This window comes from Pteropus vampyrus, unplaced genomic scaffold (genome assembly GCF_000151845.1).
Source record: "Pteropus vampyrus isolate Shadow unplaced genomic scaffold, Pvam_2.0 Scaffold388, whole genome shotgun sequence".
Classification (NCBI taxonomy): domain Eukaryota; kingdom Metazoa; phylum Chordata; class Mammalia; order Chiroptera; family Pteropodidae; genus Pteropus; species Pteropus vampyrus.
Window position 1 is genome coordinate 449,237 of NW_011889169.1, and position 26,893 is coordinate 476,129.

Consider the following 26,893-nt stretch of genomic DNA (forward strand, 5'->3'; position numbering starts at 1 on the left):
ATTGTCCTGTGACTGGATGGAGCAGCCTGATATCGGGCAGGACTGGGGCAAGTGGAGGCCTGTGACAGGAAAGAAGGAGCCTGAGCTTGAGCTCCCAGGGACACACCCATTGGCAGGCACTAGGCTGTTCAGGTGAGCGTGAACACACATTCACTTCTCTTGCACACTCTTGCTCCCCCAAGCACACTGGCGACTGCTCACTTTGAGTCACTTTGCACCCAGCCTGACTGGTGTCACTTGAGCTCTCAGCCTTGTGAAGGCAGGGTTATGTTCTGTTCACCAAGCTTCCACAGTGCCCAGAGCCAGCCCAGAGCAGACACTCAAGATTTGTGGAGAAGACAAATTCACACCCTTCCTCTTTCAATCATTATTACCCTTTCCTTTCTTCACGCACGCACTTACTCACTCACTCACTCACTCACTCACTCACTCACTCACAGCCTCCAGGATCAGGATGGGGCAATGGTGTAATCAATCCTGCTCCCTACCGCGCCCCACCCCCCATCACACAGAATGCATCTCCTGAGTGCCCATAAGATGCCAAGTTTTGGCAGCTCTTTCCCTGCCAAACCTGGTCTGTAAACCCTGCCTGGATGCACACCCCAGTAGACATCCTGTTTTCCTCTCTTCTTCTCTCTGCCCTGATCACATGTTCTGGGCCAGATGCTTATGAAATCTTATGAGTTCTTCCATCACCAGGCTCCTGATGGCCTGGGCTTGGCTTTGAGTCATGTGCTCTGGGGCTTGGCAAGGCTGGGACAGGAAGCTCACAGGCCTCAGTGACACTAACCCAGGCTGACTTGGAACCAGGCCAGAGTCACTAGTCTTATCACCACACACCCACAGAGCACACCTGTGAACTGACGTGTGAGGATGTGGTCCAGAACAGCACGTGATGTGTTCAAGGTCACAGGGAATGCTAACATCTCATGACCACAATTGCACAGCAGTGGAAACAGACTCCACTTTCTATCATCACAGGACGAGGATTTGAAGCCCAGCTATTTACTAGCTGTGTGACCTTGGCAAGCCGCTTCACTTCTCTGAGCCCATCTTTACTTATACGCAGTAGATGCTCAATATATGTAGCTTCTAAAAAAATCAAAAGCAGACTAAGTAAAATACACACTGAGTCAGTATGTCTACAGACATACAGCATTATGATTTACATGGCTGTTGACATGTACGTAAACGTATGTTAATATGTACCACACGTGTAACATGCTTATTCAAGGACTCGTGTATGAGTCCATCAATTTATATATGGATGCATGTGTCTGTAGGTTGTTTGTGTTAATTACTTTTTTCAATAATGCATGCCATTTTTAGGGTGGTTTTCCAGAGGATTTTCTGAGCACTCATCATGGGCAAGAATTGGCATTTATCTGGGTAGCTATGCATATGCTTGTCTGTGTCTGTGTGGGTCTGTGTGAGGGGTTATTAGTATGACCTCATACATTATCATATTGATTAGTTGGTAGAATCTGTGGGATTTAGCTCACTTCTGCACCTATGGATGCCAGAGGTATAGGGCATTCTGGACCTAGACTGTTTGGGTTCAAATCTTATCTGTGCAACCTTGGGCAGGATGCTTAAACACTCTGTACTCAATTTTCTTTTCTATAAACTGGAAGATAATGGTAACTGCCTTATGGTATAGAAGGACTAACAGAGTTAGTTTATGTGAAGTACCGAGGACAGAGCCCAGCACAGGCAAGCGCTGCATATGTCACTCTCAGAATCTCCCTGTGTCTGTCCTCTGTGACATGACATTATCTTGTCCTTTCATGGCAGCACTCACTCTATGAGGTCGGCACTGTCTGTCTGCAGGGCTGTCCTTTCCACTAGACTGTGAGTCCCTGGAGGGCAAGACCATATCCAAGCCATTTTTAATTATAACTGACACTCTGCTTGCTAATTCCGAACCTTAGATGTCTCCTCTTTCATAGCAATAGATAGCATTTATTGGGCACTTCTGTGTGCCAAGCACTGTGTTAGGCTCATTAGACCTTCAAACAATCTCAAGAGTTGGATATCCTTGTTGGCATTATTTTAGAGACAAAGAAAATGAGACTCAGAGAGGTTAAGAAATTGCCCAGGCTCACACACTGACAGACTGCCTCACTCTCAGCCTGCTCTCGACGTAAGATTTGGAACGATTATCTTGGGACATGAATGTTGCAGAACGTCTGTCTCTTGGATTCCTCACAGCTGGCTCTCCATCTCCCACTAATACCTGTCCCATCTATATGAGCACCCCTTTGTTTCTCTTTCTCACCCTAGGGCATCTCCGCTCCCCGCCCTGACACAGCACCCCCCAGAGGTCATGTAGTGTCCCAAGATCACCTTTCTTTGGTCCAGATGAGGGTGAGGTAGAGGAGCTACTCTGAGTCTCGGTTTGAGAAATAACCTAGGCCCTTGGATCAGCAGGGATGAGGGAGGTATGTAAGACTCAGCAGGAGGGAGGGGAAGCCTCTGGGTAGTGTGGGTGATGCTCAGGCTCTGGGATTAAAAGGGATGGACAGAAGGTGAACACTACCCTCTGTCACCCTCTCTCCCTCTCTCAGGCCTCCCCGCCTCAGAGAGGAAAGAGAATGCAGGCTAGAGGGAAAATAGCTTCCCTCTAAGACAGGGCCAAACTGTCAAACTGCTGAGCTGCCACCACTTTGAAGGAACACCAGAGGGAGCCCATGGGCTCTGTTTAGAGCTCCCATGTCCCCCTTGGGTCTCCAGGAGCAACCAAGGCCGCCCGAGGTCTTGTGCATTCTGCTGTCATTGGGTAGAGCACTCGATTAATGTCAATTAAGTCAAGTTGGGTGATAGTGTTGTTCAAATCTTCCCTACCTTTACTGATGTTCTGTCTACTTGTTTCATCATTTATTGAGAAAGAGTATTGAATTCTATGCCACGGCCCGGAAGCGCAGGGAAGTCAGTTGGGGCGATTGTAGGGCTCTTCTCATTCATTTATTCTCTGGTCCGTTCTTTGGTTCTTTCAGATGGAAGAGTAAACCTGATTCCTGTTATTCCATCTTGACCAGACAAATATATTTTTTTAAACGTTTTTTCTTTTGGAAATAATTTTAGATTTATAGGAGAGTTGCAAAGACAGTACAGAGTTCCTATAAACTCTTCAGCCTTGTATCTTTACTCTCCTCCAATTGGTGACAGTTTCTTGGCCTTTTCTTGTCTTTCATGACCTTGACACTTTTGAAGAGCAGTGGTCAGATATTTTGTAGCATGTCTTTCATTGGGTCTTCCCATGGTTAGGCTGAAGTTATGGATTTGGGGGCTGGGGGAAGAACACCATGCAGGTGAAGTGCATTTCTCATCACATCATTTCAGGCATCCATGATATCAAGCAGGCTTGTTACTACCGGCAACACTAACCTTTATCATTGGTTAAGGTAGACAGAGTTGTCCACTGTGAATTCTCTTGTTCCTGTTCTACATTCGATTTGTGGGGAACAAGTTGCTAAGTCCAGCTTACACTCAAGGAGACAGGACCCAAGCCTCACCTCCTGGAGGGCAGAGCATCCAATAACTCGTGGACATGCGTTAAAGCCACCACAAATTAATAAATATTTGAGACTATGCAAATACCCTCTTTCACCTGAAAGTTTCACTCACTCATTTTAGCGTTCACAGGTGACTTTAACAGCAATTATTACTGTGGCGTGCTAAGGACAATTTTTCTATTTCTCTCAATCTTTCCGTATTTATTCATTGAAGTTCTTCCGTAAGGAAGAGCTGTCCCTTCTCCTCCATTTATTAAATGTATTCAATCAATTATATTATCTTTAAAATTAATTATGTTTTAAAATATAACACATTCACATGGTTCAAAATTCAAAACAGATGAAAGAACATGTGGTACAAGTCTCCCTCCCATCCCTTCCCCAGGCACCCAGTCCCTAGTCCCCTTCCCCGAGACAGCCAAAGGCAATAGACATTTTATGCACGTATAAGCAAGGTGCATAAATCTTCTTATAACATAAATGGCTTTAAAGTATTCATAGTGTTCTGCGCCTTGCACCTTTTCACCTAACAATATAACCTGGAGATTGGTCTAGCCCGCACATAAAGAGCTTTCTCATTCTCTTAACATTGTTTCCAAATGTTTTCTGTTATGAACAATGCTGCCATGTTCCAATATGTAGAATTTAACCTACAGATACACCTGAGCAAGAGAGAGGGATCAAAGGGTCTGTATGTTTTCCATTTTGATATTGCCACTTTGCCTCTCTCGTAAGTGGCACCAGTTTACAGCCTGTTTCCTCAGGCTGCTGTGCAAAGCAAATTATGTGGCTACAAACTATGTGGCTTAAAACAATAAAAATATATTCTCTCACAGTTCCAGGGGCTAGAAGTCTGGAAGATTTTGGCTTTTACTCTGAGCGAAGTGGGAGCCATGGGAGCCTTGGGAGCGGTTCTGAGCAGAAGAGAGACACAACGTAACGTGTTATAACAGGATCTGTCTGACTGCTCTGTAAAGATTAGTTTTAGGGGTTGGAGGAGCCGGAAGCAAGACCAGGGAGAAGTTGGTGCAACAATCCAGATGAGAAGTGATGATGGCTCAGGCCAGGGAGCTAGCTGTGAGGTTGGCGAGAAGTGTTTGGGCACAGCATGCACTTCCAAGGTTGAATCGACAGAACTTGCTGATGGATTGGATTCAAGCTGTGAGGAAAAGAGGAGTCGAGGATAATCCAAGGTTTTGACTAGAGCAACCAGGAGGCTGGAGCTGCCATTCTCTAAGATGTGGACAGCAAGACATGGGGTCTGTAAAGCAATGGGAACAGGGTCTGGGCCCTGGTGAGTGCCAGTAAGGGTTAGCTGTTCTTATCACCCTGGAAGATTCCACCTTTGGCTCCAACTCCTTCCCCAAACTGCCCCTGTCTTCTGTTCTTCTGTTTCTCTCAGGGATGTACCACATTTATGTTATAATGGTCTGCAGCAGTTTGTCAAGATGGCTGAGAAATTTCCTTCCCATGAGGCTAGCATTTAAATTCACCCCCAGGAAGCCTAGGCAAGTGGTTTCACGCCTCTGACCATTGGTGTCTCATCTGTAAAATAAAGATAATAATATCCTTTCTCATGAGGAGCAAATGAGAAATGATGGATTAAGTGCCCAGCACAAAGTAGGTACCCACAGCAGTCTCTTCCCTTCCCCTGCACTCCCAGTGGTCAGGAAAAAAAGAAGCAAAGTCAGTATCCATCCCAGCTGTTTATTGAAAGGGAAGTTGGGATGGAAGCGGTGCAGGTTAAGGAGGTGACCTGGGGCACAAGGGTAGTAGGGCCTGCCTGGTGGGGGAAGACTGAGGACTCCCCCTCAGGATGCCCCTCAAGCTGGTGGTGAGACAGTAGGGAGGGTAGGGGCAGGGTCTTAAATGTCTCTCTCCAGCTGCCTTGGAGCTCCCCCTACTGGCAAAGAAAAGAGATGCTGTGTCACCTGTGAGTGACAGTATCTAAGGTGGGGTACTTTGACAGACAAAAGACATCCCAGTTCTTAAGTGCTCTTAGAGACCACTTAAATGCATGTCCAAAGTATTTTCTGAGTAACCAGAAACCATTGCTTTCAACTACTCTCTCTGGGTCAAGCCTGTCTCCAACCCCTGGGGGTCCCCTGGAAGCCAGGAAGATACAGTGGCCCTGCTCCAGCTGTAGAACAAGAGCTGGCCTAAAAGTCTGAAAATGTGGGTCTGAGTTCCTGCAGACTGCCAGTTTCCCTCAGCCACCTCATCTGCACACTGGGGCTAGTAATAGTCTGGGATAGAGTGGATGGAGGGGCTCTGATGCCAAAATATATGTAGGAAATGAACTCTAGGGGGTAAATGTTTTCATACCATCCCGGACAGGAAGTCCAGTGAGCATCTTTGACCCATCCTGAGGTATCCTGGTGCAGCTGACAGAAGGAGGGATGAGAATGACCCCGCTACCTCACCGCCCCCATCTTTGCCTATAGGGAGTAATACTTACATCCTAGAGAGAATAGGGAAGTCATGGAACTCGAGAATCTTGTCCCAATCCCTTATAGTACAGAGACAGGAACTGGTTGTCTGAAAGATAAGGGGCTGGGCCAGAGTCACACAGAGGAAAGAATGGGGGCAGGTTGAGGGAGATGCTTTCTGCCCCTGAAGGGCCTGGGGGAGGCAGGGTGGGTAGGAAGTTTTGGGCAAACTTGGAGAAGACTGGCATCTTGGATGAGCTGGGGCCCTACCCCCTGAGAATGAGCATGGGGATGTAAGCTCCAGACTGTCTGACCTGGAGTTGAGCCATCTCGGGGTTTAGACAGAAGGGTCTCTGCTGAAAGGGAGAAGTTATGGAGACAATGAGAGAGCGTGGTGTGGTGGGGAGGAGGAAATCCTGTCTGGTGACTCCTCTGGCCATGAGGGCAGCTCAAGAGTCCCGCTTGGGTTGGATGGTCTGCACAGAAGATCGCCCAAAGGGGCTGGCAGGTGGTGAGAACCAAGACTGGCCACTGGCATCACGGAAGATGGGGGACAGTTGCTGCTCTGACTCGTCCCCAAAGACCTCCAGATGACCATCAGCTTCAGTGTCCAAGCGTTTTGCCTTGGTGTCATGGCTCAGCCAGCTGGTCATGGCCCAGAACAGGCAGATGGCCAGCAGGACCCCAGCTGCCACACAGAGCGCCGTGCCTGCCAGGCGGCAGGTGCCTAGGGCCTGGTTGTAGTCGGCTGCCCGCTGATCCAACACCAGGAACTCGCCCTCTCCAATGCCCTCCAGCTTGGGGGGCACTGCATAGCCAGTGGTCAGGGCTGCCACACCCAGCAGCAGAAGCAGGGTCCCTGAGGACAGGCTGATCTGGAAAGAGGCAGACAGATTGGTAAGCAGTCAAGAGTCAGCTGGGGGCCCCAAGCCAAAGGATCACCTTAGATCCAAACTGGACTCAAAGGTAACCCCTTAATCCAACTTTAAGAGATATGAATCACAGAACACACCTGCTAGGATCTGACAAGCAGCACACACTGTTTGCTGCTTAGAATCTTGAGGCCTCTTGATTAATTTTCTTCCCAGCCCCCACCTAACAGTAGGTTTCTCCTGTCAACCTCGAGTCCCCCTCCATCATTATTTGGGTCCCATCTTATCCCCTTGTGCCATCTACCCTCTACAGCTATCTCTCTGTTGAGTTAACTCCTACACATCCCTCAGATCTCATCTCAAACCTCACCTCCTCAGAGAAGCCTTCCAGGACTCCCTTGAACTGGATCAAATCCCCTGCTCTGTGCTCGTGAAAATACTGTGTCTATTCATTCTTCAGTGTACTCAACTTGGTGCACACTGCGACATGTACTTTGGTTACTATGTAACTGATGTCTGCCTATCCCACTGGACTGAGAGCAGGAAGAGCCATGAGAGCAGAGACTGTTTCAGCTCACTAGGTGTCTTCTGTGCCTAGCACAGTTCTAGTACAGAGTAGTAGCTGAGTGAAATTTTGCATAATGGCTAAATGAACCACAGCTAGAAGTTCTGTGAGGAAGGGACCATGTCTTCTTCAATTCTGGGTCCCCAAGAGCCTAGCACACTGCCTAAGAATAAGAAGATGCTTAAAAGTTTAAAATACACACTGACTTCCTCCTGGAAGTCTTCCCTGATCACCCCAGGCACTGATAGCATTTCTCCTCCTGGTATCCTCTGCACACCTGGCTTGATGTTGTGCATTAACTATGCACAGGTTGGCACCTCACCTCTCCATTAGAGTCAAGCCCTTCGAAAGCAGAGGGGAGGGAATCTCTGCCTCAGCCTTCCTAGTGTTTATCAAAGATCTAGGTCCATTTAGGGACTCATTGCCACCTCAATACCTTTATCCACACGGTGTGCCCTAACTGACCACTTTCCCTGGCTAGTATAAACTTCAATTGTTTGTTTGTCTCACTTCTTCCACTGCCTTGGCAACAGTACCCCAATATATCATTGAGAAGCACAGTAAGATTTAAGTGGGATGAACCCCCTTCCTGCCAATCAGCATATACCATCCCCTTGGCCACAGTAAATTAGTACAGGACTGGGCAAGTGACCCAATCAGAGCTAATGCAATACTTTGCAGGACTTCTAGAAATAAAAAGCATTCTTTTCTGAAGGAAATGCTACAGGAAATTCTGATTTCCCTTAGATGGTGTGGAGTGAGAGACCGAGGGTCAGCATAGTAGCAGCCATTTGGGGGAACATGTGGGAAGAACCTGAAGCTAACAGGGGCTGCAAGGGGAGCCTGAAGACCAAGAAAAACTTGAGTCCTCGGTGCGATGGTCTGAACTGCTGGATTGAACTTTGCCCAAAGGCACACACCTCTGGTCTCTTCTATAAAATGAGCAATATTTTCGCTTTATCGTCTAAACCCATCTGAGTTGGATTTTCTGTTGCTCAAACATCCTAACTGCTACACCAACCCTTTTCTTTCTATCCACTGATCCCATCTCCTCCCTGAAGCCAGAGGAAATCATCCGAGTTGCTTCTCCTCCGGCCTTACCTTCCAGCACAGTGAGGGCCAGGGCCGGCGAGGGCACAAGATGGAAGGCCCCTCAGGGTCATCGCTGAGGGCAGTACCTGCACAGTCCTCGTAGAAGAGGTGCAGATAGGAGCGGACTCCATACCACTTGCCATCTTCCACGTTGGGGCCACGGCTACAGCCACAAGAATGGTCACAGCTAGGCATTGTGGATCCCTGTGGGGTAAGCAAGGCGCAGAGGGAAGGAGGTGGTCAGTGAGAGCTGTCCATGGTGACCCTCCCAGGCTCCGGAATCTTTGTTCCCCATCCACTTTTCCTCCCGTTTAAGCTACCCCTTACTCACAGCAGTCTGGCCTTCTGGAATCCTGATCTGGCGCTCCCTAGTACACTGTGAATGAGTCAATGCTCTGAAGTGCTTAGCCCAGTGCCTGGCAATTGTAGGTGTTAATAAATGTGTGCATTTATTGTAGAGGCCACCCAGTGGCTGGGAATGTGAGCCTCACTGTCTGGACTGGAATCCCAGATCCACAACTTCCTAGCTGTGTGAACTTTGATAAGTACTTTCATCTCACTAAGCCTCAGTTTCCTCATCTGTAAAACAGGGCTGATGATTATACCTGCTTTGTACAGTTATTGTGTCTGGTGCCAAGAAATAGTAGCTGTTGTGATTATTATTACCGCAATTTCTTCATTATTATTTTCATATTGAACTTTTCGAGCCCCACGTCTGGAGTGAGAGGTCCTCATCCTCATCTTCTCTCAAGATCCCCCCCACTTTCAGGGTACTCTTGGGAATAACTTGGCTGACATGTGTCCAATCAGGCAGAGCTCCCCAAACTGCAAGGCCCTAAAAGATCCCTCTCCAAGGCTGACCCTCAGAAGGCCACAACTTCTGAGTCCCAAGGAATTTTGATTTCATAGGAGGTGAAAGCCAGAAGCCCTGGGGATTAGGGGGTCTTATGCTCAAAGGCTATTCGATTTCCAGGGAAACCTATCTAAGAACCTCTCTCCTCTCAGATGGAGACACTGAGGTCCCAGGAATGGAAGGTACTTGCGTATCCACATACAGGTAGGACTAGAATCAAAGTCAGGGGACCAGGCAGTGCTGGGGTAGGACTGGTTCCTGCCCTCCCCACCCCCATAATGGCCCTCCATCCCTCTGTGCAGCTTCCAACAAAATAAAGCAATGCGCTTACACTGAAGGGTCAAATTTCCAGCCCCCTCTCATTTCCAATCTGATGTGGCCCTTAAACTCACCATCACATACATAGATACACACACACCACTGAGACACACACCAACACAGACACAAAAACACCACAAACATACCCAGACATACATATGCCACAGAGACACATGCAGATAGACACACGCAACACAGAGAAACACACATAAACACAGAGATACACACATATAGATATACGCAGACACACACACACAGCCACACTGTGTTAGGGGTGATTCTTGGAGTCCCCCACGGATTCACACAAGCCACAGGAATGCTGTAGTTAAAAGCCTGTCTATAAATCGCGGTTCTCCCCAGCCCTCACCCACAACTCAGGGGCTGGTGGGGGGAGGGGGAGAAAAAAAAGAAAAGTATTGAAAGAATGAGAAAAGGCAGAGACCGAAAGCAAAGGCCAAGAAAGAAGAGGGTAAGAAATGTGGAGAGGGCAAGCTGGGCGGGGCTCGGAGGGGCGTGGACAGAATGGGAACCACCCCGGCCGGGGAGCTCAGGAGCCCGGGTGTGAAAAATGAACGAGGTTCGCGAGGCAGTCCGAGTCAGCAACAACCTTTAATTAAAGACTCTTAGGGAGGAGGCGGGGAGGAGGTTTAGGGATGGTTGGCCTGGGTTAGCTCCTCCCCTGCAACTCACTGTCCTCCTCCCCCAATATACATAATCTCTCAAACCCGCAGGCACTGGAGAAGGAAGGTGACCTTGACGCTGCCCACCCCTAGGCCTGGCCCCTCCCCTTCCTAGTTAAGTGTTAAGGGGAGACGGTCAGGCGTGTGGCGGTCTGCAGGAGGGAGGGAGAGGAGACTGAGGACCCGGCGCGGGTATCCGGGAAGAGGGTTGACACAGGAACCGCTGGGGCGGTGTCCCTAGGCGGGAAGGAGGAGGAGCCGGGTGGGTAGGGAGCGGGAAGAGGAGGGGGCTCCAGGGTCCCAGGGCGGGGGAATCTGCGTCGGAGGAGGCGCTCAGGGGAGGCGCACGGGAAGGTAACAGGCTCGAGGGTCCGAAGATGGATGGACTCTCTCGCCTCTGCGCGGCCTCACTCAGTTCTCCTTCCCAACCCCCTTCCCCAGACCCGCCCACTCCAGCGTTCGCGGCTGCCCAGGAAGATGGGCGCCCTCTTGGGGGACGACGCCAGGGAAATCGGTCCAATTCCTCCGCCCCCGACCGCACCACTGTTTCTGACCCGACCACCCGTTTCCTCATCGAGATTAACGGCATCCTTTCCCCTAGAGGGAAACTGAGGCAGGGGGGGATGGGTTTTTAATAGAGAGATGGGTGGGGTTTTTGTCCTTTGAAGCCTCAGTCCAGCCTATCACCCCTGAGGTGTCTTGCGGATGCGATCTCTGTCCCTTGCTACTTCCCTAGGATCCCAACTCCCAAAACCAGAGGCACATCAGGGCTCGGGGACCGCCGCCCTGCCCGAGGCGGGACACGGCCGGGGCTGGGGATGCAGGCAGGTGTGGGTGCTCTCCGGAACCCCGGAGAGGGTAGGGTGGGGGTCGGGCTACGCTGGAGCCCGGCTTAGCTCACCTCTCTGCCTGCTGTCTTTGCCGAGCGGGAGCCGAAGCGCGAGCAGAGCAAAAGCGGGTTCGGTCGCGCGTGCGCCGCAGTTGGGGGCGGGAGGGGGGTGATACCCGGTGGGATGCGGGTCCCCAGCCCCAAAGGGGGATTAGTATTAGTCTCTATTCAAGAAATATTTATTGAGCTGCAGATTGCAGACTCCTGCAGAATCACTAGCTCCTGTCCCCAGCCAGAGTTCCCTTCTCTTTCTGAGACTCCAGATCTCTCGCGGAAACCCCACCACCTCTCTCGACCTTACTCCCTCATGCAGTCCCTCAAACTCCTTATCCGGGTTCTCCCATCACTCCCTCAATCTCCCACCCCTCTCACTGAAGATCCTTGCCCTCACTGAGCATTCGTTTCCTCGCTGTATCCTCAGTTCTCTCTCTGGGTCTCTATCCCCCTAATGGAGCCCCCATACCGCTACGCAAACGTTCATCTCCCTGTAGAGCCTGCACCTCTTCACAGACTCTCATCTCTCTCTCTGAGGCCCCACCCATCACTGAGACTTGCCTTTCTCACTGGGTCCCTACCAGAAGTCCCTCCTTGTTGATATCAGAGCCTCTTACTTCTTACTGAAGACCACCCTCTCACTGAGTCCCCATCCTCTCTCCATTCTCTTTTCCTCTTGCTAAGGATCAGCGTCCCCCGCCCCCTTTATCTTGAGAAGGGAGTTGGGGTTGGGGAGGAGGTGTTGAGAGAGAAGCTTCCTCTCCCCTTGGAAGAAGCCAATGAGATAGCCTCTTTTGTTCTCTCTCCCAGCCTAGCCCTAGTTCTGCCCTGGGCAGCCTGTGTCTATAGCCCATGTCCCAGGGAGAGCCATCCTTTGCCAGGCAGCTTGCCCCTGTTTCATTCCTTGTCATGTGCCCACATCCTTGGTTTTGTCCCACATTTGCTGTGTAGTCTTGAGAAAGTCACCACACCTCTCTGAGCTTCATCAAGCACCATTGCACAAACATACCTTTATGTCTTGAGCATCCATACTGTCTTTCTTTGTGCTAGGGGCTGGGACACAGAGATGAATGAACTCTGTGAGATGGGGCCACAATCTTTTCATTCACTATTGTATCCTTGAGCCTCACATAGTGATTGGTACTGAGTAGGCAGCTCAATAAATATTTCTTGAATAGAGACTAATACTAATAGCAAATATATGATGCTCATGATGTGCAAAGGCTTGTCTGAGTGCTTTATATTTACTACTTACTCATTTAACTGTGTGTGTGTAAAAGGGATGGGAGGAAGTCCTGGAGCTCAAAACTATAGGCCTCAAATGATGATGACAGGAGATCAGCTGGAGAGGCAGGCATATGTGAGACCCCTCAGGGCCTCATAGGCCAAAGTAAGGAGTTTGGACTTCAACCCAAGAGAAGTGGGAAGCTATGGAAGGATTGTTAAGAGAGGAGGGATGTGATCTGATTTGCACTCTGAAAAGATCTCTTTGGCTGCTGACTGCTAAAGAGAACAGGATAGAGATCTCAAGAGTGGCAGCAGAAGGACCAGCGAGGAGGCTCCAGATCATGATGATGTCTTGCCTAGTGGGCTTGTGGATAAAGGGATAGATTCAAGAGATGTTAGGGGATAAAATGAGCTACCAGAATAGCAAAAAATTGGAAGCAACCTATGGCAGTTTTAAACATGGTTGCAAATGCTTTAGCACTTTTTCTCTTGAGAGATGGGACTTCTGTACCCTCTCCGTGTTTCCTTATGACAGCTTCAACCAATAGAATATGGTGAAGTGATGTCCTGATGTCCAAGGCTAGGACATAAAAGGATATACACTTCCCTGGGAGTTCTAGCTCTTGGAGACCTGAGATGCCATGCAAGAAGTCTGTCTACCGTGAGGCTATCATGCTGTGAAGAAGCCAATACCACATAGAGAGCGCAGGTGAAGGCACCACAGTCCCAGCAGAACTTGGTCTTTGAGTCATCCCAGTTAAGTCATCACATAAATGAATGAAGAAGTAACCAGATGATTCCAGTCTGCTGCCATTAGAATCAGCTTGGTCTCCGATGATATCGGAGAGGGGATGGATGAGGTTCTGGAGGCAATGGGAAGTGATAGTTCCTCGACCCAGCACAAGAAAAAAACAGCCCATCCTGGGGAGGGAAAGGAGGGTGGCCATTGAGAAGAGATATAGTGCTGGTTGTGAGTTGAACTCTCAAACAAATCCAGGTTTGATTCTTGGTTCTGCCACTCACTGTTTACATGATATAACTGCTCCAAACCTCAGTTTCCCTGACTGTAAAATAGAGATAGTATTAATAGTTGCCTCTCGGGGAGTCATAAGAGTGAAATGAGATGTGCACAAAAGACACGAAGCAAAGCATCTGGAATAGAGTAAGACTTCAATAAAATATTGTTGTTACTTCTATTGTTATTCGTTTATAGATGAGCAAGGTAGAAAGTTGAGTGACATGACACCTGATAAATTGAATGTTCTTGAGAAAAACAAAAGGCATTATCTATAAAGAAAGAGGAAGGTTTTAGTTTAACAGGACGCTTTAAAAAGGTGGTGAAACAGACACAAAAGGCCACCTATTGTATAATTCTATACACATACATATATACATGTATATATGAAATATACATATATATATATATATGAAATATCCAGAGTCAGAAAATCCATAGAGACAGAAAACAGATTAGCATTTCCTAGGGACTGGGCAAAGGGAGTGACTGCTTTAATGGGTTTCTTTTAGGGTGATACAAATATTCTGGAACTAGATAGTGGTGATGGTTGGCCAACAGTGTGAATATACTAAAAGTCACTAATGATTAGTTTTATGTTACACATATTTTAATCACAATTTTTAAAGAACGGGTGGTGAAGTTTGGAATAATCAATCATAATAATGATAGTGGTAATAAATACCATTTATTGAGCATTTACTACATGCCAGGATAATTAATTTTCTCAATAACTTTATGAGATAGGAGCTATGATAACTCCTATTTTACAGATGGTAAACTCTGGGTCTTAGAAGGGTTAGTCACTTGTCCAAGGTCATTCAGTATGATGTGACAGAATCTGAGTTTGCTCTGGTGGCTCTGAGGTCATGATCTGTGGAGACGATGGTCTGCATGGCTGTGATTTTCTCTGGCAGTGTCAGGAGCAATGAGAATACATCAGGTGGCTTCTGACACCCCGGCTCCTGGGTTTGGGTTCTCCTGGACAGGTGGGGTAGAAGGAGGGGATAATGGGGGATGCGAAGAACAGGGGAGAGCAGATCCGATGATGAACCTCAGGAAGATCCCGACTCAGTGAGGAAGGGTGCCGAGGCAGCCCAGGAGGAGAGCAGATGGATCCAGAGAAGATACAGGAATTCCAGACTGAGGAGCTCAATGCAGTCTAAAAATAGCTGGATGGGAAGGAAGGGAGTCTGAGGTCAGAGTGCGAGACCCTGTAGTTAAAGATTTTAGATGTGGAAACTTGTAGGAGATGAAAAGGTCTAAGCCAGCACTGCCCAACAGAAGTTTCTACAAAGATGACTATTCTACACCTATGCTGCCTACACAGGAACCAGTGGCCACATCTAGCTATGAAGCATTGACATGTGGCTAGTACAGCTGAGAGACTGAATTCCAAATTTTATTTAATTACTTAAAATTTAAGTTTAAATAGCTATGTGTAGCTAGTGGCCATGATATTGGACAGCCAAGTGTCACTGGGACAAACCTTTCTGTTTAGGGCCTTACTCTGGCCACCAGGACTACTCTCTCAGACCCACATCAGCCATCCATATTCACTCAAAGTGCTTTCGCCCTGCCCCTAGTGGTCTCTTCTCTACATTGCAATCAGAATCACCCTCTGAAGTGTGTCTAGCTACAAATAACATTGAATGTCAGTGCTAATTTAAAAATAAAAATTTTAAAAACCTCTATTGACATCTCATCTTACTCAGGTAATAGAAAAAGACTGTGGTGGATTAAAGATAGATGGACACAGACTCTTAGTCACTCTGCCTTTCAAGAGTCAAGGGAAGTTTATTTCTCCTCCCCTTGACTCTGAACTGGGCCAGCAACTGCTTTAACCAATAGAATGTGCTGAAAGCAATGATGTTGTGCCAGTTCTGGACCTAGCTTTCAAGAGGACTTGCTTCCTCTTCCCCACCTTGGAACACTCACATGTGGAATGCTCCCTCTTGGACCCCAGTCCCCATTCTGAAGAAGCCCAGGCCACATGGAGAAGCCACGTGTAGATGCTTCAGTTGATAGCCCCAGCCAAACTTTTAGCCCATGGCTAGCACCAGCTACTGTACTGGACATGCGAGTCATCTTGGATGTTCCAGCCCACTTGACCCCCCAGATGACGTCACGTGAGCTAAAGAACTATCCCACTGAATTCTATAAACCCACAGAATCCTGAGACATAAAATGGTGCTATTTTAAACTACTAAGTTGTGAGATGGTTATGCAACAATAGATATCCCAAACCAGTCTTTACAATGGCCTATAATCGCATCTCCCCCACAACCTTACTTACCTTGTTGATTTCATCTTCTTCCATTTCTTCACTCACTGTACTGCAGCCACACTGGCCTCCTTGCTGTTCCTTGAATGAACCAAGCACTCCGGGCAAACTCCCACCTCAAGGCTTCAGAGCCTTTGACTTGTTTACTTCTCTGCCTTTATTGCTCTTTTTCCAGACATCTGCATAGCTAGCTTCTGGCTTTATTCAGATCTCTGTTCACATGTCACCTTATCAAAGAAGTTTTATTTAAACATTGTGGTAGAGACATAGACTGCTCACGTGTTTCACATATGTATTTCCCAGTCCCCTTGAAGTTAGGCAAAAGCCATGTGTTTTGTTCTGCCAATGAGCTATGAGCAGAGTGAAGCATTTCACTTCTGGGCTGAAGCATTTGTTCTGGCTTCTATTGCTGTGTAACAAACTAACCCAAGATGTAGTGACTTAAAACAACAATTGCTATTTTGCTCACAAATGAGCATCCAGGAAAGAGTTGATAAGAGCTGAAAGTTTCTCAAGGCCAGTCTAGAAACTGGCACAATGTCACTTCTACTTTATTCTGTTGGTGACAGAGGCCAGATTCAAGGGGAAGAGACATACTCCCCAGCTTTCAGTAGGAGAAGTGTCAAATAATTTGGGGCCATGTTTTAGAACTGCTAGAGCATTTAGGAGCTGGTGCATGACCCTACAATTATCTTTTCTCCTGCCATGATAATTGTGGAGGCTACATGTTGACATGGTAGTGTCAGAAGCTGGAAGTAGACTAGATTGCTGAATCGCTGAGGGAAGGACAGCTGCTCTGGAGTCACCATATCAGAATATGTTTCATTAAGAAATAAACTCTTATTATGTCAATCCACTGATATTTCAGAGTTAATTTGTTACTACGTCATAATCCAGCCTATTTTAATTTATGAAGGAATTATTGCCAGAAGTAGGTTTTTTAGGCTAGTTATGTAACCAAAACCAAAATATGTTTTAGTGCTTTAGTTGTTGGGACACTGGGTAGGAAAGTTGGCAATTCTTGTTATGCAAAAGGAAAACATTTGGTAAAACTTTTACTGAAGTAACTTGGGAAGCTATATGGGCTCCTTTGGCTGCATTTGTCCAAATACTCAAGAGAGAGATAAACTCAGGAAAGAACTGGCTGGTTTGTAAACAGAAATAAAAGGAAATAGAGTTCAAAAATTTAGGTCCTTGCAGAAGTGGAAAGGTCTAATGCTTCTAGACCCCCCAAAAGAAAGATATGAGCTTTTTTACAGGTGCTGAGAACAGTAAAGTCTATTAATTCATTAAAATGTTCCAGGACAAAGATCAGGCTAAGGGCATGGCCTTCATACCCATCTAAAAAACTTCTCTATTGATTAAAGTATCTCAGGCAAAAGTCAATTAAAGTAAGAGATTGGATTTTAAAAGATTATGGATGAAAAATACTTTCAGATGGATAAAATGATTCAGGGCCAAGATCGATTTAGGGGGTGGCTTTACCACCTATTATTCCTGATAGATGCCATTAAATTAAGAGAGCTCTTTGGGGTAAGTAAGCAAAGAAATAAAGCAAACCTAAGCACTATGTATTGAAACATATTGTGGGTGTGTGGTTTTAGTAAGCGGAACTGGCTGAAGTCAAATGGATAAGAAGCCTAAGTTCTTAAGAGAACTGTTATGTCAAAGAAATCACAAGCCTGGGCTAGAAAGCCCATGACTGTTTGAATCTCCAAATGATCCTAAGTACCTACACTCATTAGCATGGCTACTATCAAAAATACAAAAACAAAATAACAAGTGTTGGTGAGGATGTGGAGAAATCGGCCCCCTGTGCAATGTTGGTGTAACTGCTATGGGGAACAGTATGGCAATTCCTTGAAAAATTAAAAATAGAATTACCATATGATCCAGCAATTCCACCTCCGGGTATATACTTAAAAGTACTGAAAGTAGGGTCTCTCGAAGAGGTATTTGTACATGTTTACTGCAGCATTATTCACAGTCCTAATGTGGAAGCAACCCAAGTGTTCATCAGTGGATGAATGGATAAGGAAAATGTGATACAGACATACAATGAGATATTATTTAGCTTTAAAAAGGAAGGAAATTCTGACACATGCTAGAACATGAATGAACCTTGAACACATTATGTTAACTGAAATAAGCCAGTCACAAAAAAAATAAATATTATAAATTCCACTTATAAGAGGTACCTAGAGTAGTCAAAATCATAGAGACAGAAGGAAGAATGGTGTTTTCCAGGGGCTTGGGAGAGGCAGGGAGGAGGAGTTATTATTCAGTGGGGACAGAGTTTCAGTTTTGTAAGATGAAAAGAGTTCTAGAGATGGATAGTGGTGGTGGTTACACTACGATGTGAATATACTTAATGCCACCAAGCTGTACACCTAAAAATGGCTAAGATGGTACATTTTATGCCATATGTCTTTACAATTTTCTAAAAAGCATCAAAATATTTTTTTTTTTAAAAAAGGAAGAAAAAGACAATCCTAGGGTCCCTAACAGTGTATAGACAAGAAGTGGACTGAAAAAGCTGTAGGCCACCACCCAAGGATCATGAGGCAGCTCCAGGCTTTGTTGCTTTACAGTTCGTTCCTTGCTCTTTCCCTGCTGTGCAAAGCAGGCCCATGGAGGCTGTTTTTCCCAGCCACCTCTCAGCTGACCTCCAGTTGAGCTCAAGGTCAAGGGGAAGAGGCAGGATAGGAGGTTGGAGGGAGAGAGAAGTCAGTTTTTCTGCCCTTCCTCCTCTGCTTCTCTAGCCTATCCTGACTGATACAAACACCTCATCTGAAATAGTGGTCCCTCCTCACACATTTTATCCCCTTCGCCACATGACATTATTATATATTTATGTTTATTTATTGTGTGTTCCCATCCATTAGAGTGTAAGCTCCATGAAGGCAGGAACTATGTCTGTTTTGCTCACTAAATTTCCAATCCTCAAGACAGTGCCTGGAACAGAGTAGGCAATCAGTAAAGATTTGTTGAAAGAGTGAATAAATTTAGCAGTGGAATCAAACACACACAAGGGAAGAAGTAAAGCCCTAAAGAGCACCTGACAGGTATTCACCATCTACAATAAAAGTCAAAGAGGTCAAGTAACTTCTTTAAGTCACACAGCGAATCCTCCACTGACCTCAAACCTTAGGACTCTTTCCATTCTGGGTTGGTATCCAGGTCTCCAAGGAGATTCTTGGTCTAAGAATTTTTGGGGAGGAGAAAAAGCAGAACTAGACATTCATTTAGTTAACAGGAAATCCTGAAAACAACGGAGGGTAAGAAATCTGGTTGCTAAGAAACCTCTGAGCACTGGGAAGAGGGTTTGCATCCATTGCTAGGCAACCTGGAAGAAGCTCGTCAGACAGGTTTAGCTATAAGCACCTTTCTCCCACCTTTTCATAGACTCCTACAATGCCAAGCTGGGTATGCTCTTAAAGACTCCTAGTTCAACTACCTAACTGCACAGATGGGGAAACTGAGGCCTCAAAAGGCAAGGTGATTAGAGCCCAAAGTCCCTCCACTTTCTTAACAAAAGACAAATGGCATAGGAGGCACTGTCATGGAGATTGGCCTGGCATGGCTGAGGCAGAGTTTTAGGGTAGAGTTGGTAGCTGAAGAAGAATCTATAAAATAGTAGTCAACTGCAAAAGGCCTTGAACGCCAGGACAAGAACTTTAGACTTTTTCCTGAAGGTGATGGGGAGCCACCGAAAGGTTTTCAGTGGTGGTCAGATTTCTGTTTTCAAAAGGCACTTCTGGCTGCAGTGTAGAGACTCCAGAGAAAGTCTAAATGTCTTAAAGGGCCTCAGGCTCTTGCTAATCTATCTCCTCTCTTTACCATCCCCTCCAGCCATAGCCAACTTCTTTCCATGTCAGCCTCTCTTGCTGAGTCTTCCCATTTGCTGTTTACTGGTGTCTGAAAGCTTTTTCCTTCACCTGAACCTGCCACATCCTACTGTTCTAGTTGATTGCTGCCCTCAAACTGCCATTTCATTATGCTCATAGACACTGTGGGTCAGGAATTCAGACAGGGCAAGAGGCGATGACTTGTCTCTGCTCCATGTTGGCTGAGCCTCAACTCAGAAGACACTGCAACAGCTGGAAGTGACTTGAATGACAGAGAGCTGGAACCACCTGGAGGCTACTTCACCAACGTGTCTGGCCCTTGGGCAGGTGCCTGCATTCCTGGAGCACCTACACATGGTCTTTCCATGCGTCTTGGGCTTCTTCACCACATGATGGTCTTAGAGTTGTTGGACTTCTTACATGGTAGTTCAGGGTATCTAGCCTTGGAAACCTACGGCATCATTCTGCTGTATCCTATTGGTTACAAGGCCCGTCCAGATTCAAGGGGAGGACATTTATGGAAGAAATGTCAAAGGACTTGTAGCCATGTTCTAAAACCACAACAAACCTACTGAAATCTCGCAGCTTAAATATCACCTCCTCCAGGAGGTAACCCAACCATACTCTGCTCTATTATTCTTGTGATTAGGTTACATTATATTAAATGCCTCCAGTGTTCCCCTAGTCCCTCTATCCATCTCTATCAGTGCATTTCTAACCTCATGTTTGTATCTTTCTCCTCCTCAGATCAATGGGCTTAGTGAGGATGGAACACATCTGTCTTTTTCACCTCTGTATGCCTAGAGCCTGATAAAAGCAAACCTTCAGTACATATTTGTTGAATGGGTAAGTGGATAAGCAATTGATTGAGCCAAGGCATGGAGTCCAATGCAGATGTCATTCCTTCCTCATGAAGCTTATATACTAATCAGAAAGACACAAATAAAAATTACATGCCAGATAGTGATAAATGCTATTAAGAAGAATAAAGCAAAGTAAGGGAAGAGCATCACAGGGATGTTGGTATTTCAAATGAATGTTTAGGTAAGACCTTTTTGAGATAGTGCCATTGGAATTGAGAGCTTAAGGAAGTGAGGAAGTAAGTCATGTGAGTATCTGGGAGAAGAGCATTTCCAGCAGTGAACAGCATGTGCAAAGGGACTGAGGCCGATGTGTGCTTGGCAATTTTGAAGCAGGGAAATATGAATGGCTGTTATATGGTGAGAGAAGGAAAAAGTGGTAGCTGAGTCCCAAAATCGGCCACAGGCCAGATCAAATAGGACTTTGGCGGACATGCTTAAGACTTTGACTTTTAGTCTGAATGAGATGGGGAATTTTTGATCGGAGGCAGGATATGGTCTGATTTATAATTTAACCAGATCCCTTCAGCTGCTGTGTGGACAATAAGGCTGATAAGGGCAAAGGAGAAAACAAGGAGTCTAATGAGGAGGCTGGTATAGGATCCCAGGCAAGAGATGATGGGGGCTGGGATCAGGAGGGTAGCCGTGGAAGATGTGAGAAGTGATAGGACACAGGACACATTTGGAAGGTAGAGCCAAAGAATATTAAGCTATGAGGAAAAGAGAGTCAAGATGACTGAGAGGCTTTGGCCTTTTACTAATATGTGATGTGAAGATGTGGGGTTGGGGAGCAGGCTTGGGAGTATTGTGGAAACAAGAATTCATTTTTAAACATGCCAAGTTCAATGTGCCAATTAGATATCCTGGTGGAGATGATGAGAAGGCAATTAGACACAGAAGCCTGGCAATGTTGGGGTGGAGATATAGACCTGAGAATCCACAGCTAAGATAAGCAGAATTCTAAGATGACCCCCAACATTCACACCCCCCTCATATGCGTGCCTGACATAAGACCCTTCTTCAGTTGTAGGCAGGACCAGTGAGTATGTCACTCTTGTGATTAGGTTACATTATATGTCAAAAGTGAAAAGATTTTTCAAATGTGACTCAGGTCCCAAGTTAGTTGATTTTTAGTTAATCAAAAGGGAGATTTTTCTGGGTGGGTATGATCTACTCAAGCAAGTCCTGTTAAAGACAACCTTCCCTGAATCAAGTGACTTGAAGCTGGTCAAGATTCTCCTGCTAGCCTTGATAAAATAAGCTGTTGCATGCTGTGAAAGAGCCTGCGAAGAAACTGTGAGTGGCTCTTAGAAATCATGAATGGCACCAGCTGACAGCCAGGAAGAAAACAGGGACCTCAGTCCTTTAACCACAAGGAACTGAATTCTGCTCACCATTATGTGAATTTGGGAAAGGATGCTGAGCTCCAGAAAGGAACACATCCTGGTCAACCCCTTGACTGCAGCCTTGTTGAGATCCTGAGCAGAGAACCCAGCTAGGGCATACCTGGACTCCTGACCCAGACTGTGACATAATAAATACACATTCTTTAAAGCTAAGTTTCTGGCAATTTGTTAAGCAGCAATAACCAGCATTTCACTGTATACAATGTGTCCTTAAAGTCTTGGAACCAATGTGGCTTGCTCAAATAGCCCAGACAAGGGACCTGATGGATGAGTCAGTGACTGCACCAATGGAATAAGACTGGAGTAGGACAAACAGACCCCCAGTCCCAACGACTTCCTACCCCTTTCGGCCACTAGGTGTCCCCAGAGTCCTCATAAGCAAATCTTCCCACCTTTCCAGAGGCCAGAATCCATTTATTTCTGAAATGGAAGCAAAATAACAATAAATGGTGTCTTTTCCATTCCTACTTCCCCTCCCCCACTTTACATATGGAGAAACTAAAACCTGCAAAGGGTACGAGCCTAGCCCAAGGTCCCACAGCGCTCCAACACCTTCTTGGGACAGGCATTTTACTCTCCCCCTCCCAGGGCATTCTGAAGGGCAAACACAGACTAATAACCTCCCCCTCTCCTGCTTTGACCAGCGGAGGGGCTGTGAATGAGAACATCAGCATAGGGCTCTGGAGTGACCTGAGGGCAGAGGCTGGAATTTCTGTGTGATGTTGACTGGAAAGAGTACCGCCCCAAGTTGGCCCTGAGGTTGGGGCCAGAGGTGGCTGTGGTGTGGGCAAGAGTCTCCTCCTGACACCTACTCTTGAGGGTGGGGGCATCAGAGGTGCCTGGCCATGGTCACCCAGTGACCCAATACCTCTGTCCAGCTCTAAGTACCCTCCATTGCATTGACTGGGTTCTCCAGAAGCAGAGACTGAGACCGAGTTTGGGGTGCAAGATATTTATTAGTGATAAATACCTGTGAAAAGAAGAGGGAGGCAACAGGATTGCATACAGGAAGTCAAACTGCGCTGCAGGGCTGGCAAAGCATCCACCAACCTGGAGGGGCTCTGGGGTGAGTATGGGGTAATGGGGGCGGTGCAAGTATTATCTGCCAGTGTCTGTCTCGCACTGAACTGAAATGGCCAGGCAGTTTTACCTGATCCCACTCACACACCAAATACAGGCTGCCCTTGGTGAAGTGACTCTCTGCAGCTGGAGGAGACCCTAAAAGAGCTGACAGCTGGAGGCTCTCCACTGACCATACTTCCCAGTCAGAGAAGTCCTTCCTTGAAGGATGTTGTGGGTGACACATCTCTATGTCTTCCATACCTCAAGTCTTAGAGGATTTTTTTTTTTTGCCCTCTTGCTTCCAATCAGAGGCTAAGCAAAAGCAGTCACTGTAATTCCTGCACCCCATCTCCACCCCTACCATAGGCCACATTTCTGTAGGTGCCCAGCCCCCCAAAACCTGTAGTCCCTTTTTACAATGTCTAGGGATATTCCAGTCCCCAAATATCCTCACTGAATGAGGTCTGGATGCTCAGCCCTGGTTCTTATTGGGAAACATGTTTTTGTCCAATTTTTTAAATTTACTGCATCTGGAGAGGAAGAATTAGAGGGAGGGGTGTTAAGAGTAACAAGAGTTTTGTTGCTTTTGTTTACTCATTCAGTAAACCTACAGTTCAAGCCAATTATATGCCAGGCACTGAGACTAACACCACTACTCCAGGCTCCTGAGCTGACAGCCAAATACCATCTGCAGATTCAAACAGGGTGGGAGTGGCAGCACTCTGAAGTTAACACTCCTCCAGGAAACAGAACCAAGATTTGGAGCCCTGTCTCTGACCTTGGTTGCTTGCAAACCCTCCTGCAAGTTGCTTCACCACTTTGACCCTATTTCCTCCTCTGGACAAGGGAGTGATACAATGTTAAACAGTTCTCACCTCAAACTTCATTTTATTCTGTGAAGCAGGTACCATTATCATCTCCTCGTTACACATAAAGAAGAGTCAGGGTGTAGTGAACTTGTTGAGTCACATAGGTGCTTGGCAGTGGAGCTGGGCTTTGAGCCCAGACAATGTGGCCCAACCCTGCTTCTTAATCCTCATTAAGATCAGGGTCAAATAGCCCCCTCGGACCAGGTGTGCCTGCACACTTTACAATTGGTCCACAGGGTATAAAAATATTTGTCAGCTTTCATTTTGAAATTGAGATGTTCAAAGAAACATCAAGATGTCCACCTTCTCTTGAAAAATCTAGTCTCCTGGCCACTGTGGACTGCGTTCCTCCAGTCACAAATGGCAAGAGGTAAGCAGTTGCCCCTCTTGAAAGTGGGTCATGAAGCCAGTGTCCACCCAGACTCTCTCATTCATGTATGTTACCTGCCTGGCCCCTGCAGGAATGAGTTTGTCATCCTTAATGAAGACCGGAGAGTCCTGAGATAGGAGAAGACAGAGGCCTGAAGGGACTGGGTACCTTGGCCTGAGACCCCCAACTCTTCCTGCATGGTACTAGATCAACGGACTTGAATCTAACAAACAGGGGAGGGTTGAGGAAAGGCACAGACATGTAGAGCCACAGGGCGAGGTCGGGGCAAATACACTTTATTCAGTCCTGGCATCAGACTGGCGGGAAGTCCTGCTGTGGGTGCCAGTGCCCCAGATGGGAGGGATCCCTCCCCTCAGCTACAAGACTAGTTCTCCAAGACCACAGACAGTGACATCTCTTCACTCACATGACGTTTTCTGGTTTTTTTCATTGTCTTTGTTTTTTGTTGTTGTTTTTCTTAAAAAAGAGAGAAAGAAAGAAAAAGAGAAAGAAAGAGCGCGCGAGAAAGGCCCAGAGCCGGAGCACCAAGCTTAAAGGAGGCAGCTGGTGGCTTTGTCAGCGACGGGGGAACGCGTGGGGCAGAGACCTGCAGAGACCCTGGGCAGGGGTCCCGGAGGACTCTGGGACCGTTTGTTCCTGAGATTTGTGTGTGTGAATGAGTTTGTGTGTACACCTGGGAGGGTGAACACACGCCGGTGAGATACAGGTAGAGGGCAAGGGTTGGGGAGACCGGAGGGGCAGGACTTGAGTGGGGAGGAAGAGGAGTAACATCGGGGGCAGGGTCCGGAAGCCACCCCAAACTGGACACAACTTCGTCCTACAGCAGCAGCGCTAACCCCATTTTTCACATGGAAAAACCGAGATGCACAGGGCACACCTCCACTGCTCTGACCGTCCTTCAGTCTCATTGGTCCAGTCGATGGTCTCTCTCAAGCCAGCTGTTTAAAAGTGGGGCTCTTCTTGCCATTCCATCTGCTATCATGCCTCAGTCTCAACCACTTAGTAGCAACATGCCTCAGTTCCTCCCACTGAATACTGTCACTGTGGGAACAGAGGGACTTGGGTGATAGAAGGGGGCTGTGGGCTTCGGGAAGAGCCCAGGCTGGGAATATGCCCTGAGGTGACAGGACACTTCCTGGGGGGTGGGGGGGGAGCAGCGGGGACCCTGTCCCCAAACAGACTGGTATGTATCTTGGTTCTGAGTTTTCTTGGGCAGTCTTTCTCTCTCGTAGTGGATTTCCAGAGAAAAACACTACCCCTCCCCCCAATTCCCAGGTGGGGGAATGAAAGGTAGGTTTCTGGGGACCAAGAAAGGCTGTAGAGGCATTCAAGCAGTCGGTGTGGGGAGGTGTACATGGGTCTGAGCGACCCCGTGAACGAAATGGGGCTATGCCACTTGGGAGAGTTCCAAGTTCCAAACCAACCCTTCTGGGCCAGCTAGTCCCTTTCTCCCCCTTTCGAGTGCTCCTCCCATTAAGGCTGTGACACCCCGTTGGGTAGAAAGGAAGCCGCGGCTCCCGGATCAAAAGATTTCTCAGGATCGCTCTATACCGGCCCGGTTTCTCGGTGGAGAGGGCTAGAGGCGAGCGATTCCACTGGGACCAGCCCCCTCCTCCCAAGAACCATTAAGCATGCGCGAGAAGGGGGCGGATCCCAGCGCTCCCAGGGTAAAAGGAGCGCGCCCCTCCCCCGCCCTGGGAAGGGAGGGGGCATGGGAGGAGCGCGCGGGGCCGCCAGCTGCAGCGCCCCCTGAAACAAGGGAGGCGGAGTAGGCGAAGGCGGAGGGATTCGAGAGCAAGGGCGGGGGGCGTGTCCTCCGGCCACGAGGAGGGGCATGTGCATAGTGGGGGAGGGGCACAGGTCTGTAGGGGAAGATGGGAGGTGTATCGGAGGGGGGCTGGCTGCTGGTGGCTGTGCAGGAGAGGGCAAGACGGGGAGGGGCTTGCATGTCAGGGAAAGGGTGGGGGTTGGGCTGCCTTTGGGGTGTGTCTGCGGGGGAGGGTCGTGACTGGATTCGAGGGGGATGGGCACGTCTGGGAGGGGGGAGGCTGCGCGGAAGATGGGGTGCCAGCCTCGGCCTCCGAGGGGCACCAATACCTGATTCCTGTATGTAAACAGCTGGTTTGGGGGCGTGCGCGCCCCGCTGACGGTGGGCTCAGTAGGTGAAAACCAGGTCGGCGATGCTAGATGGGCGCCAGTCCCCCGCGATCATCTCGGTAACCTCGGGGGTGCAGTAGTCCGGGAACTCGAAGTGCGACGTGCCCGAGGGAGGCGGCAGGTCCGGGTCGCGGTCCAGGGCGCTGCAGTCCAGGCCGGCGGGGCCGGGGGGCAGTCTGGACAGAAAGCCCAGCGGCTCCTCCCCCGACGCCACCGTCTCTTCTTCGCCTTCCTCCGCCGCCGCCGCCTCGTCCTCCTCTTCCTCAGGCTCTTCGTCCTCCGACGGAGTCGGGGAGGCGGTGGTGACAGCCGCTCCCTCGCCCGACGGCCCCTGGGCGCGTTCCGCTGGTCCCCGAGCCGCCCTTCCTGCGGGGACCATCCTCCACAGCTCCCGCCCGGGGGTCTCGACCAGGCGCACTTCCAGCAGCTCCTCGTCGTCGTCCTCGTCGTCGTCTTCGGGCGCCGCCGCGCCACCTCCCAAAGGCCCTCCCGCCGCTCGGCGGCTCCCGCGGCCAGGCAGCTGCGGCCCGGGCTTGAGCCGGCTGCCACCGCTGCCGCCGGGGGGGC

The 26,893-nt window shown here is 48.1% G+C and overlaps 2 protein-coding genes across 3 annotated transcripts; both read right to left on the reverse strand.

The window, feature by feature from the left end:
- Positions 1 to 5,245: 5,245 nt before the first annotated feature.
- Positions 5,246 to 9,740, reverse strand: NRSN2 (neurensin 2). Of its 2 annotated transcripts, none has more exons than XM_023523280.1 (3): positions 9,140 to 9,740; positions 8,483 to 8,677; positions 5,246 to 6,819 (listed from the first exon to the last, which is right to left on the reverse strand). In XM_023523280.1, the coding sequence occupies exons 1-3, from the start codon at positions 9,212 to 9,214 to the stop codon at positions 6,394 to 6,396; spliced, it is 696 nt and encodes a 231-aa protein (XP_023379048.1). In that variant the 5' UTR covers positions 9,215 to 9,740; the 3' UTR covers positions 5,246 to 6,393. The 2 variants fall into 2 exon arrangements, with proteins under 2 accessions (XP_023379048.1, XP_011378419.1); XM_011380117.2 differs by lacking the exon at positions 9,140 to 9,740 and adding an exon at positions 8,805 to 8,965.
- Positions 9,741 to 23,780: 14,040 nt separating this feature from the next.
- On the reverse strand, positions 23,781 to 26,888 carry SOX12 (SRY-box 12; the record flags this gene model as incomplete). Its single annotated transcript, XM_011380166.2, has 1 exon — positions 23,781 to 26,888. A coding segment is annotated over one exon (564 nt), but the record flags the coding sequence as incomplete, so codon positions are not given.
- Between the last annotated feature and the right edge of the window lie 5 nt (positions 26,889 to 26,893).

Excerpts from the sequence above, each read along its gene's own strand:
- NRSN2 (XM_023523280.1), bottom strand. The coding sequence starts at position 9,214 with ATGAGGATGAGGACCTCTCACTCCAGACGTGGGGCTCGAAAAGTTCAA. Across the intron at positions 8,678-9,139 it reads ATAATAATGAAGAAATTGCG|GGATCCACAATGCCTAGCTG; the intron begins GTAATAATAATC and ends CTTACCCCACAG. Across the intron at positions 6,820-8,482 it reads GGCCCTCACTGTGCTGGAAG|ATCAGCCTGTCCTCAGGGAC; the intron begins GTAAGGCCGGAG and ends GCCTCTTTCCAG.